The sequence below is a fragment of the Carya illinoinensis genome, chromosome 6 (assembly GCF_018687715.1).
Source record: "Carya illinoinensis cultivar Pawnee chromosome 6, C.illinoinensisPawnee_v1, whole genome shotgun sequence".
NCBI classification, from domain to species: domain Eukaryota; kingdom Viridiplantae; phylum Streptophyta; class Magnoliopsida; order Fagales; family Juglandaceae; genus Carya; species Carya illinoinensis.
The window spans coordinates 23659342-23671629 of NC_056757.1; the positions used below are offsets into that span (position 1 = coordinate 23659342).

Genomic DNA, 12288 nt, shown 5'->3' on the forward strand with positions numbered 1-12288 from the left:
ATAGAACCATTAACAATGAGACTTCTAGTAGCCATTACGCTTCTCCATATGAATGATGGTCTTGGTCCCAATTTAGCCTAGAAAAAATTAGAGCCTCGGAAATATTTTGCCTTGAGTACTTGAGAAGCTAAGGAGTCAGGATATTGAATTACACACTAGCCTTGCTTAACCAACAAAGCTAAGTTAAAACTCTCAAAATCTTGAAATCCCATACCTCCTGCTTCCTTTGCATTCCCCATTTGACCCCATGAAACCCAATGCACTTTACTCTCCTTATTCTACTGACCCCACCAGAAATGGTGCATGACTCTATTAATTTCCTTCAATAAGGATTTTGGCAATTTAAACACTCCCATGCAGTAGGTAGGAAGAGCTTAAATCACTGCTTTGAGGAGAATCTTCTTTCTTGCTTGAGAGAGAAGCTTAGACATCCAATTACTCACCTTGCTCCTAACTCTGTCCAGGATATTCTTGAAAGTATTGTGCCTTGATCTCCCAATAAGGGCAAGTAATTCAAGGTATTTTTCATAGCATGTAGTGGCTCTTGTTCCAGCAATCCTCATGATGTACTCCCTAGTTTCTTTTCGAGTGTTAGCACTAAAGAATATTGCACTTTTATCCTTGTTGAGCATCTGCGCCGAGGCACCCTCATAAAGATTGAGCAATGAATTGATGTTGGCCTACTCCACAGCATTTTCTCTACAAAAGAGTAAGCTGTCATCTACAAAAAATAAATGGTTAATAATAACCTAGCCCATTCCCATAGGATAATCACGAATGCTTTTAACAGTTCAGCATGATTGAGAAGGTTAGTAAGTACTTCAATCACCAAAAGGAATACATAAGGGGATAAGATATCCCCCCATCTAATGCCTCTAGATGGTTTAAAGAAACCTAGGGGAGATCCATTGAGAAGAATAGAATAAGATACAGATGAAACACAACCCATCACCAATCTGATCCAGCTCTCATTAAAGCCCATTTTAATCATAACACTTGTCAAAAAACTCCATTCAACATGATCATATGCCTTGCTCATATCTAACTTGATTGCCATGTGACCTTGCTGCCTTCTTCCTTTAATAGACATAGAATGCATAGCTTTAAAAGCCATTATCACATTCTCAAGGACTAATCTTCTAGGAACAAATGCACTTTGAGTTGGAGAAATGATGTGAGGAAGAATCTTTTTTAGTTTGTTGGCTAGAATCTTGGACACCACCTTATACAGCACATTGCATAGTGAAATGGGTCTAAAATCCAATACTGTTTTGGGACCTTTCACTTTGGGAATAAGCACAATATAGGTATCATTTATACAGCTGATATCCCCCCTGAGTTGAGTACTTCTAACATAGCTTTAGTGACCTTATCACCAATAATGTCCCAATGCACTTGATAAAATTCTATAGGAAATCCATCTGGACCAGGAGAGCCCAAAGGATTTATCTGGAATAAAGCTTCTTTCACCTCCACTGCAATGTACTTGGCTTCAAGCATACGGTTATATCCATATCCACTTTCCTATCCACCTTGTTTAGCCACTCCTCTATCCCAGCAGGATTTAAGGAAGAAAACAGGTTATGATAGTACTGGAAAAGGCATTCAGAAATTTCCTCTGTGTCTCTAATCATAATCCCATCCTCCCTAATCAGACTTGTGATCTCATTAGTTTTCCTTCTCTGATTAGCACACGTGTGAAAGTAATTTAAATTTCCCCATCTTTGAGCCAAGCTTTCTTTGCCCTCTGCTTCCCTTTGACATTGTCTTCTTCTAGTAACTTATCAATTCCCTGCTATAATTCTTTAATAGGCCCAAAGCTTGTACCTATGTTGGACTCTTGAAGCTTAGAAAGATGTTGCAGCTTTGCTTTAGTCTCCTTTCTATTTTGTCGAAGAATGGTTTTGCTCCACTGTAATAGAGAAGCTTTACAGCTTCCTAGGCTATTTTGAGTCATCCTGATGTGAGAACCTCGCTGCACCACCTATTGAGACCAGCAATTGGCAATAATTTTACAACATTCGTCATGTTCTTTCCAAGATGCCTCATATCTAAATATCCTCTCCCTTTCAACCCTTGCATTGAAAGACCTCCTCCCTTCATTCCTTAAATGCATCACCATAGGATTGTGATCATATGGATGAGTTGCTAGAGCCTGGATGTAGCAGTCAGAGAAAATCTTAGTCCACTCCAAATTTCTCAAGGCATGATCCAATCTCTCTTTGGTAAGATGAGGCCACTCTTTATTGTTGCACCAAGTAAATTTGTTACCTTGAAACCCCAGGTTACTCAAGCCACAGAGATCAACATTGCCTCTAAATTCTTCCATCTGCTGATATGGTCTCCTAGCTGCCCCTTATTTCTCATGTTGGTGCATTATCTCAATAAAGTCTCCAAAACAAAGCCAAGCCTTGTCATTATTAGGTTTTAGCAAAACTAACAGCTTCCAACTATCATTTCTCTTATAATTCCTAATAACAACTTTTAGGTATCTTTTTTCTTATTTTGTATCCTCATTTATCTATATTTATTTAAGAATTTGTAGGGGGTGTTTGGTGCACATTCATGTACAAACTATATCATGTGGGCCAGGCACTTCCTTGGGCCACTCCCTTGCACAATTTATAAATTTGAGTAGAAATGGCCTAAAATGATTCCCAAAATAATGGTCCCCAAGTGCTTTCGTTACCAACTTTCGGGTTTGGAAGCATATGTTTAACATTGACGTGGGAAATAGCACCATTTCTGGCTCATCCTAGCTGTGGCAATTCCCAAATTGAACTTGGGTCCGAATCTGTTCAAAATGCACAACATCCATCACTGTTAGCCATTGTCCAAACCATTCCCCATCTAAAGGATAGAAATATCATGATGCAGACAAAAAAGTATGCACTTAAATATCATGATTCTATATATGATTAGAGAACAACAAATAATATCTATATCTATTATCTATAGCTCAAATTCAAATATATTCCTTGAAATACTAAATCATTTTTAATTTGTATCATTTAGGAATTGTTTGAAAATAGATCTCATCTCAAAATTCTTATCTCATTTCATCTCCTTCCCAAACATAATTTTAATACAAAATTTTAAAACTAATCATTATAACTTTCCTAAATTTTCAAACAAAAAATAAAAAACAATTCAACATTTTCAAATTCTTAAACAAAAATAATATTATAAAATAATATTCTAACAATATTTTAAGTTTATAATATTTTTTATTCTACTTTTTTACTCTCATTTCCTAAAACTTAAAAAATACTAAACTCAAACTATCTCACTATTATTTTTTGCATTATCTTATTCTATTTACAAAATTTTCATCTAATCTTACTCCCCAAAGAGCCTTTTGACAAATATAAACTCATTAACAATTGTGACTTCATGTAATCCGTTAATTATATTTTACAATCTTACATATTTTATTAAGAGAACTGCTACAAATATAAAGAGGTTACATAAAATAAACTCACAAACGAATATAGCTTCATACAATCTGTTAGATATACTTTATAATAAAAATAACTTTACAATCTAACGTACTATATCAAATCACATCAGTTTATAAGTTTATTTTCGTGTAATTTTTTTGTAACTAAAGTATTTTCCTTTTATTAAACTGCATCAATTTGTATATATAAATATATATATATATATATATTTGTTTTGGTGAAATCTCTCAATAACTAACACATTCCTCTTACATTTTCAGAAAAATGAAATGAATCACAATAAGTATACCAACCCACCAACTTCTGCTTAGTAAAAACTTATAAACAAGAGTAAAAATCAATTGAAATAAGGGCAATTTTTTTTTTTTTTAGCAGCCAAGGCAAGTATGCCACGAATGGTGGTCCTTTAAGCGACCTGGAGCAAATGTTTTCCCTATCTTTGAAGGGGTTCCTAACTGGGCAATCGTCTTCCCTCTCGAGTCGCTCCACATGTTCAATTCCTTCGGTAACCTGCAAATCACAAATTTAAAATTACATAAATTAAAAAAAAAAAATAAGGCAGATAAATAAAACATATTACAACTAGTAAGAGAAATGGTAACGACAGAGAAGACAAAGATGCAGGAAGAAGTATCTAGAACGTGAAGACCTGATAGTGCACACGTGCCACTCACGCGAGGATGGACCAAACAAAACAACAGGGGCGGAGGCCAACGTAACTGAAACACTTGGCACCCAGAGGTTATGGTTACGAAAGCCAATAGACGACGGCGCCGGCCAATGGATGAAGCTGTTAATGCAAACAATAGCTGATTTGGAATCCAAAACAGAACGAAACGGACATAACTCATCACTACATTTTCCTCCTGGATGCATAACGAAATTGGACCGAAATTCATTAATGGTGACGGATTCAAAAAGCAATCCTTCTCGTCGATTTACAGTCCCATTACATAATACAAATATATATATATATATATATATATATATATATATGTAGACATGAAAGTCGGGATCTTTTTGGGTTCGTCTTTCTATTTGGAGTAGTAATTTTTTTTCTCCATTATAGATTTGCTTAGCCTTTGCAAAGATGTGTTTTTGTGCCATTGGTTTAGGGCTATTGCCAGTAATTTCCGTTGTGGACGAGATAGGTCTGCCTTGGGTTTCCATGAGCATGGTAAGCACAGTGAGGATGAATTTTTGGGGCAGATCTCTGATACGCCATCGGTGGCGACATCTGGCGGAAACATGTATCGGCAACCGGCACCGAAAACCTCTGAGTGGAACCGGTGGGATTGTGAGATGACGAAGTGGATGAAGACGAAGATTTCGATAAAGAGGAAGCCGACGGCGATGATGAAGGACGAGGAGAAGTGGTTTTTTTGGCAGTTTTGGGTGGCCACAGGAATTCTCTGATCTTCAGAGACGACGGTGGCGACGCCGCCAGGTCGTATTCCTCGATGAGACTAGCGAGATCCTCATCGGAGGTGATCGTTACCAGAGCGTCAAGGTCCTCAGTGGGCAATTGGCAACGAAGGCTTACCGAAGTGGCACACATGTCCCCGAGCTTCATTAACAGCTCTGTAACAGAATCATAAATCCCACACTCAATAATTTCTTCGCCATTAACAGCGCACTTAGATCACAAATTACAATGAAACAATCTTCCCCTCAATTTAAATTCATACTGAAAAGACTCAACAAAGAGAATGACTGACCGGAGAAAGAGATGGAGCGGTCGACGGCAAGAACGCGGGTGTCGCCACCGACATAACGGAGTTTTCCGTCGGGATAGCGGGGAAGTATTTTGCCGCCGTAGCTACAAAGGAACTTAGTGGTGGTGGGCTTGAGGGTGTCGAGCGAAGGTCGGACCATCCTGTACTGTTTTCAATTTTATAAATGGAAAAGATGAAGAACAGCCCTTGAAAGGCAAAGGCTAAAAGATGTTGGTGGAGCTGCTCCTTCAAGCCTAGGTACGTTACCCTTTGTGCCTTATTTATAGAGCTTTTTGGTCTGAAGGGGAACTCGAAAACTTGCGAGGATTGGTCAGCTAGGATTAGTTTTCAACTTAAATATTTAATTAATTCTTCAATATAGGTAAAAGCAGTACTAGTCTGCCGTCCAGCAAATGACTCTGTGGATATACCGCCTAGTACATATGTATTTTTTATTTTTTTATGTTTTACTTTTTATATTTTTTTAATATATTTAAATATTTTTAAAATATAAAAAATATATTAAAATTTATTTTAAAATTTATTTTCTTAGTCATTAATTAAAAAAAATTAATTTGAGGAGCGGCCATTTGCAACAGTACACTTGAGACGACATAATAGATTTATTCTATATATATAGAAAGAGAAATGAAAATTTTCATCTTTTATAATCGACAACATTTTTTTCTTTTCAAATAACTTAAATGAGACATGTAGGCTATAAACTTGTATGTAACATTTTTCTATAATAAATTGATGGAACCAAAGAAAATGTAATATTTATCTTCGAATTACAAAAACCTTATGTTTGGACGTGTTCGTATACCTTCCTAGCTCTTGTTTGAACTTGTAATCTATGAAGGAAAGTTGGCTCGAATTGGGAGAGGGGGTCGCCTCAGTTGCCTAAGTCAATAAAATTTTATTGTGCCTTTTAGCATGTATTTTTCTCCAAAAAATTCCCCCAGATGTGTATCTTGGCTAGTATTTATACTGGTTTTCCTAGTCTTGGAAGCTTTTTCTTTTCGGTTTGGCCTTTCCCTCATATGAAGCTGTTAGAATTTAAGTTTCCTTTGAATTGCTATTTCATGAGATAGATCCTCGCTAGCATGCGTTACTATCCCGTGTTGTTCACCCTATTATTAAGGTGATTTCTAGGTTAGGGTTCTTTAGTAACGCCAAAAGGCGTGCCCAGATCCCATGAATTTTAAATCCTTGCTGTTTTTGAATTTTGCTCCTTGGAGAGGCCCATGGGCCTAACTAGCTGAACCTTACTACCTTGGGTTTGTTTGGCTTGTGAGCGTTGGGGAGGGGGGATAAGGGCCCATTAGTTATCTTGCAAATTCTCATTGCATGTGGGCAATAAGAATTTTAGATTATTCCCTCTCCATTCTTTCTTTTTATTTTTGTGTGGGCCTTTTCAACAACATTGGTTGGTTCTATCTTCCTTTGCAATTATGCTACTTGTCAACACATATTCTCACATTTGTGATAGCGTATGTTAGCTTGCATCTCATCTCCCTTTTTGTGGCACAGATTATGAGATTTGTCCGTTTTGTCTTTGTGTGAGTGGCATATGTTGCTTTCTTGTTACATCTTGCCCAACCATCGTTGTTTCCTTTTTAAATCCATTTTATCCACATTTATGTTTTTGTTTCATGCATTGCGTTCCCTTCGAACGTTGATTTCCTTGTCTTTTAGTCTTCCACTTTATCTACCATTGCTTTTCCCTTTTTTAGTCTTATCCTTTTCGCCACCAATGGCCCCTTGTAACACTTCCTGCTTTGGCACCCGTGGGTCATGCTTCTCATGTTCTCACGAGTCTCCAAACATATTTGGTGACACTGGTTCACACTGCCTTAAAAAGATTCAAGGGACACTATTGGTCTACCACCACCACCCAGGCAGACTTGAATTTGGTGACGAACTTATATAGGGTTCTAGATCAAATTGATATGGATTTGCCCCGGTCTTGTCGTGGGGTTGTTAACTTTGAAGAGTTCGCCAAATGGGTTGTTTCATACATCAATATGTTTGTGATGGGATTTTGGCTCCTTTTATGTCGTCCTATTTGTGACATTCTAGACTTAGGTTTGGCCCCTTCACAGCTCCTTCCTAATGCTTAGAGAATTTTGTAGTTATGTTGTGTGGCGTGGCAACAAGTTCGGGAGCCAGCTAGTTAGGAGTATCCTGACCTTATAGCCTAGAACTTTGTTTACACTCATGGCCTTAATAGGAACCAATGTAGTTTTCGCTCTCGAATGAATTATAGTGTGGCATGTCATGAGTCCCATTACTCTCATGATAAGGATTGGCATAAGAAATTCTTTTTTGTTCCTATGCTTGTTGGGAGTTTCTAGTTGGAGAAGCTAATCACCAATAATTCCCGATTTGAGCTTTCAAGTCTTGTTCTCGAAGACCGTGATCTTGGAGTGACCCTTTCCTGCTAGGAGAAAGTTCATCGTCAATTTTGGAGTGAGCAAGGTGTTCCTCAAGTTAGCTCTAAATGGCCACAAAGGCGAGTTACATCTTCGTCGGGCAATCACAGATTGGCCTGACAGACTTCAACAATCCTTGAAAATTTGGCGAAGATTTTAGATCAAGGGGAGGCTAATCTAGCAATGATGCTAAACTCTATGTCCCTTGAGCTCGATCCTCAAGGCTTTTCCACACAACCTCGTGGGCGTTTGTCATCCCCACCTTGTGACCACGAAGAGGTTCAACATTGTCCTACCTTAGCCGTCTGGCCAATATTTCGGATCAAAGGGATGCAAACATTGATATAATGTTAGGCTTTGAATTTCTTAGGTTCGTTTCGGAGGACCTTTCAAGGTCCTTTCTCTAAGATGTTGTTTGAGGATTTTAGGGCACCAACTTCGGCATTTGATGAGCCCACTGGGTCATGCAAGGTTGGCAAGAAGGTGCCTTCTAATTCTGTTTCCAGTGTCTTTTCTGGCAATGTCTAGACTAGGGTTAATGCTCTTCATTCGGTTTCTTCTACTATATTCGATGAGGAAACTCCTGAAATTTCATTGGACGCTCAGCTGTTGTCCCAAGGTGACTGCTTGAGTGTTGACTTCAGCAGGGAAAAGGTCTCCATCACTTCCTTACCTTTTAGTGTCTCTCTATTGAGGGGAGGGATTTGTCCACCTATTGTCTTTGAGAGGGTTCCTATTTCTGCCTTTACACCTAGTGAGATCAAGTAGGGCAGAGGGGATAAACTCGTGCTCTTGACTAGCATGGTTTTTTCGTCATATCCCTCCACTTTCCCTCCACTACATCATTTTGAATAGGTGAACCATCCCTTCCTTGCTTTTGCTGGTCAAGAATTCAATTCCTCGAAACTCCCAAGTTCTTCTCACCCTCAAGCTTCGACATCTACTCCACAAGCTAATGACTTCATGGATGCGTCGGTTCTTCAGACTACGTATAATCTCAAGGGTTTCCTTTATTTGGTAAGTCTCTCAATTCTTGTCGTGTGTCTTCTTTTTCCTTTTTAATTGGTAACTTAACTAGGGGGTGGGTTTGCTTGCTGGCTGGATTGTTAGCCACTAGGCTCATTTGGAAGAGGATATTTGTTCTTAGTGTGCCTTTATCGATAGTGCTCGCTGGGTTATTTTCAATGTTAAGGCGGGGAAGGATGAATGGGAGGCAACTTATTCATGATTAGGCTTCTACTCTTAGGCACTAGAAGATGAAATAGTCGCTCTATGGGGTGATGTAGCTGACCTTCGGTAGGATTTGGATAAATCCCAAGAGGAGGTGTCACGGTGTTACTTCGAGCCTAACCTTTTGGAAGAGGAACGCAACATTGAGCGAGATTGGCTTAGCCATTTCGAGAAATTGTTCGAAGAGATGAATAAACACTACAGTGAGTATGCGAGCATGGAAAATTAGGCAAAAGAATCTTGCCGAAAGCTTAGCTTAAACTTTGACTATGCTCGTGGCGAGATGGCTCAGATAGAGGCTCAGTTCGATGAGGCCAATAAGCAGCTCAAGAATCATAACCAATACTATTTATGACTCATCACTATTACAAAGACTTTGAGGAAGAAACTTGCCTCCTCCGAGCAGCGAGACAAAATGAGCTCCTCTAGGGAGGAAGTTGTCCACCTTTCTCCATAACTTATGGTGGCTAAATGTATCCACAACAGAGCTTAAGGGCTTGGTTATAAAGTTGCTCAACAGAAATTGAGGGACCTTTTGCTGGAGCAACCCAACACGAACTTAAAAGGCTTGGACTTATAGACCGTTCACCTCGACCCCGCTGCCTTCTAGTTTCTAGATTCTTTAGGCAGAAATGTGATGGCCGATGTCTTTCTACCCTCGGCCTGCAACCCATAGCTTTCTTTATTTTTTTCATCCTTTTACTTGTATGATTCCTTTGATAACCCTATTTTTTGTCATTCTATTCAGACTTCATACATTTGATGTACAGACCCCATCTGTTGTTTTGTTTGAAATTATGTTGTTGTTGTTTTTTTTTTTGGGAAGGACTAATGCACTTGAATAAGTGATGTCATCTTCTAATCACTGAGTTTGAGTGTTAGCCTCAATCACATGCACATTGCTAATGCTAATGCTTGGCTTGATGGGAGGTAGGAGTTGTGCTCGACTGCACTAGCAAGGATTAACGCATTTGAATAAGTGGCATCATCCTTTGACTGTCGAGTGCAAGTGTTAGCCTTGATCGCATGTGCTTTGCTAACACTCGGCTTGATGGGAGGCGGGAGATATTCTCGAACGCGTTGGTGTGCATTAATGCACTTGAATAAGTAGCATCATCTTTTAATCACCGAGTGTGAGTGTTAGTCTCGATTGCATGCGCTTTGCTAACACTCAACTTGATGTACCGTGGAAGATGTGCTCGACAGCATTGGTGAGCAGTAATGCACTTGAGTAAGTGGCTTTATCCTTTGAACGCTGAGTGTGAGTTTAGCTTATGTCACATGCGTGTTGCTAACACTCAGCTTAATGGGAGGCAAGAGATATGCTCAATTGTGGTGGCAAGGAGTAATGCACTTGAGTAAGTGGCATCATCCTTTGATTGCCAAGTGCGAGCATTAACCCCAATTGCATATGCGTTGCTAATACTCGGTTTGATGGGAGGTAGGAGATGTGCTCGACCGCCTTGGTGAAGAGTAACGCACTTGAGTAATTGTAGTCATCCTTTGATGGACGAGTGCAAGTCTTAGCTTTGATCACAAGCACATTGCCAACACTCAACCTTGGTGCTAGACTGCATTGGCGAGGATTGGCACACTTGTTTAACTCTTGCCACCCTTTGGCTGCCAAGTGTGACTGTTAGCCTCGATTGCATGCGCGTTACTAACACTCGACTTTGAGGATGGTGGGAGGAATGCTCGACCGCATTAGTGAGGGTTGGCACACTTGTTTAAGTGGTGCCACCCTTTGGTTGCCGAGTGCAAGTGTTAGCTCAGATCATATGTGCATTGCTAACACTTGGCCTTGAGGATGGTGGGTTAGGTGCTTGACTACATTGGGTTATTATGCAAGAGAATATTTGAATAAAATTAAACTTTATTGCATCTTTGGATTACAAGAGAAAAATCAAGCAAAATATTTTCTGAAATGTTCAGCATTGCACAGGTGGGGTAACTCTTGCCCTTTTATGTCCTTAAGCCCGTACGATCCCGATCTGTGGTTGTCCCACGTATGGCCCTTCCCACTAAGGGTTGAGTTTTCCATCTCTCAACTTTATCGTTTCCATTTCCTTTAGAACCAGGTCCCCTTCTTTGAATAATCTAGGTTTAACCCTTCTGTTGAAATATTGCTCAGTCTTTCTCTTGTAGCCCCTTATTACTTTATTCTATATCATAGTGTTGGACTTTTTAGCTTAGCATCTCGACTTCCACTGTTATCACTATTTCGTTGTTGGAGGTCATGGCGAATGGAGTTTCTCTGTCAAGGTCTTTGCGGTTGTCCTATACGCCCATAAGACTCCTGGAAGTTTATTGATCTATGCCCCCTTTCTGTTCATCAATTCTTCTTTAGAATACTAAGTACGGATTTGTTGGTAGCCTCGACTTGCCTGTTGGCCGGTGGGTGACCTAGGATGAGTATTTAACTTTGATCTTGAGTTCTGAACACTAGTTTCAGTAATAGTTGAAATCAATTGTCATCCATCAAGGCTGTAAAAAAAAAAAAAAACAGTTGAACTGGTAAACCACACCGAACAGGACCGAACCAGTGGGTTTGGTCCAATACCAAGTTTGGTTCAGTCTGGTATTGGTTTTATTTTTCTTAAAACCGGTCAAAATCTATCTGATTCCCATTTTTTTTCTAAAACCGAACCGGACCGGCTCATATAAATATATACATATATATATATATATATTTTAATTTTTTATATTGTATATAATTTTTATATATAATATATAATTATATATAAAATAGTTTTGTAGTATATGATAAATTACTAATTAATATAATATTAAATTTCAAAATCTTATATCACTATAATTTATTGTATTAATAGTTATACTAATATTATATAGTACATATTAATAGTTATATTAAAGACTATATCACTATTTATTATAACATACTACAATATTATTACTATAATATTATATACTATAATATACTATATTATATATATTATAGTATATTAAAACTGAAACCGGACCAAACCGGATCAGAAACACGTAAAACAGAGTACCAGTTTAGGAGGGTAATCGGTGCGTAATCGGTTTTGGAAAATGTAAAACCAGTGCATACATGTTTAGTCTTTAATTTTATCCAAAACTAGACTAGACCAGACAGGTTACACCACTATCATCCATTGTCCAAAATTATACTCTGAGGTATACCAAATCGGCATACAACGGCTGTCGAAAAAGATTTCTTGATGTTGTTAGTTGTTATTATTGCCAGAGCTTTTGCTTCCACCCATTTTGTAAAATAATCAACAACGATGATGACAACTTTACTCCTCCTTCACCTAGGGGCATGGGTCCTATGATGTCCAACTCTCATTGCATGAATGGCTAAAGTGCAGTGATTGATGTTAGTTCTTTCGGGGGCAAAGGGTTACCAGCACCTGCTGTTGGCATTTTGCACACCTTCTAACAAATTCTTCCACGTCTCTAAGG

At 38.6% G+C, this 12288-nt stretch overlaps 1 protein-coding gene across 1 annotated transcript; it reads right to left on the reverse strand.

The window, feature by feature from the left end:
* Positions 1–4341: 4341 nt before the first annotated feature.
* LOC122312933 lies at positions 4342–5473 on the reverse strand. Its single transcript, XM_043127606.1, has 2 exons — positions 5180–5473; positions 4342–5042 (listed from the first exon to the last, which is right to left on the reverse strand). The coding sequence occupies exons 1-2, from the start codon at positions 5334–5336 to the stop codon at positions 4579–4581; spliced, it is 621 nt and encodes a 206-aa protein (XP_042983540.1). The 5' UTR covers positions 5337–5473; the 3' UTR covers positions 4342–4578.
* Positions 5474–12288: the final 6815 nt, after the last annotated feature.

Bases quoted from the DNA above. Each gene is read 5' to 3' on its own strand.
- LOC122312933 (XM_043127606.1), bottom strand. From the start codon at position 5,336: ATGGTCCGACCTTCGCTCGACACCCTCAAGCCCACCACCACTAAGTTC. The intron at 5,043-5,179 runs GTCAGTCATTCT...ATTCTGTTACAG, and splicing joins CCGCTCCATCTCTTTCTCCG to AGCTGTTAATGAAGCTCGGG.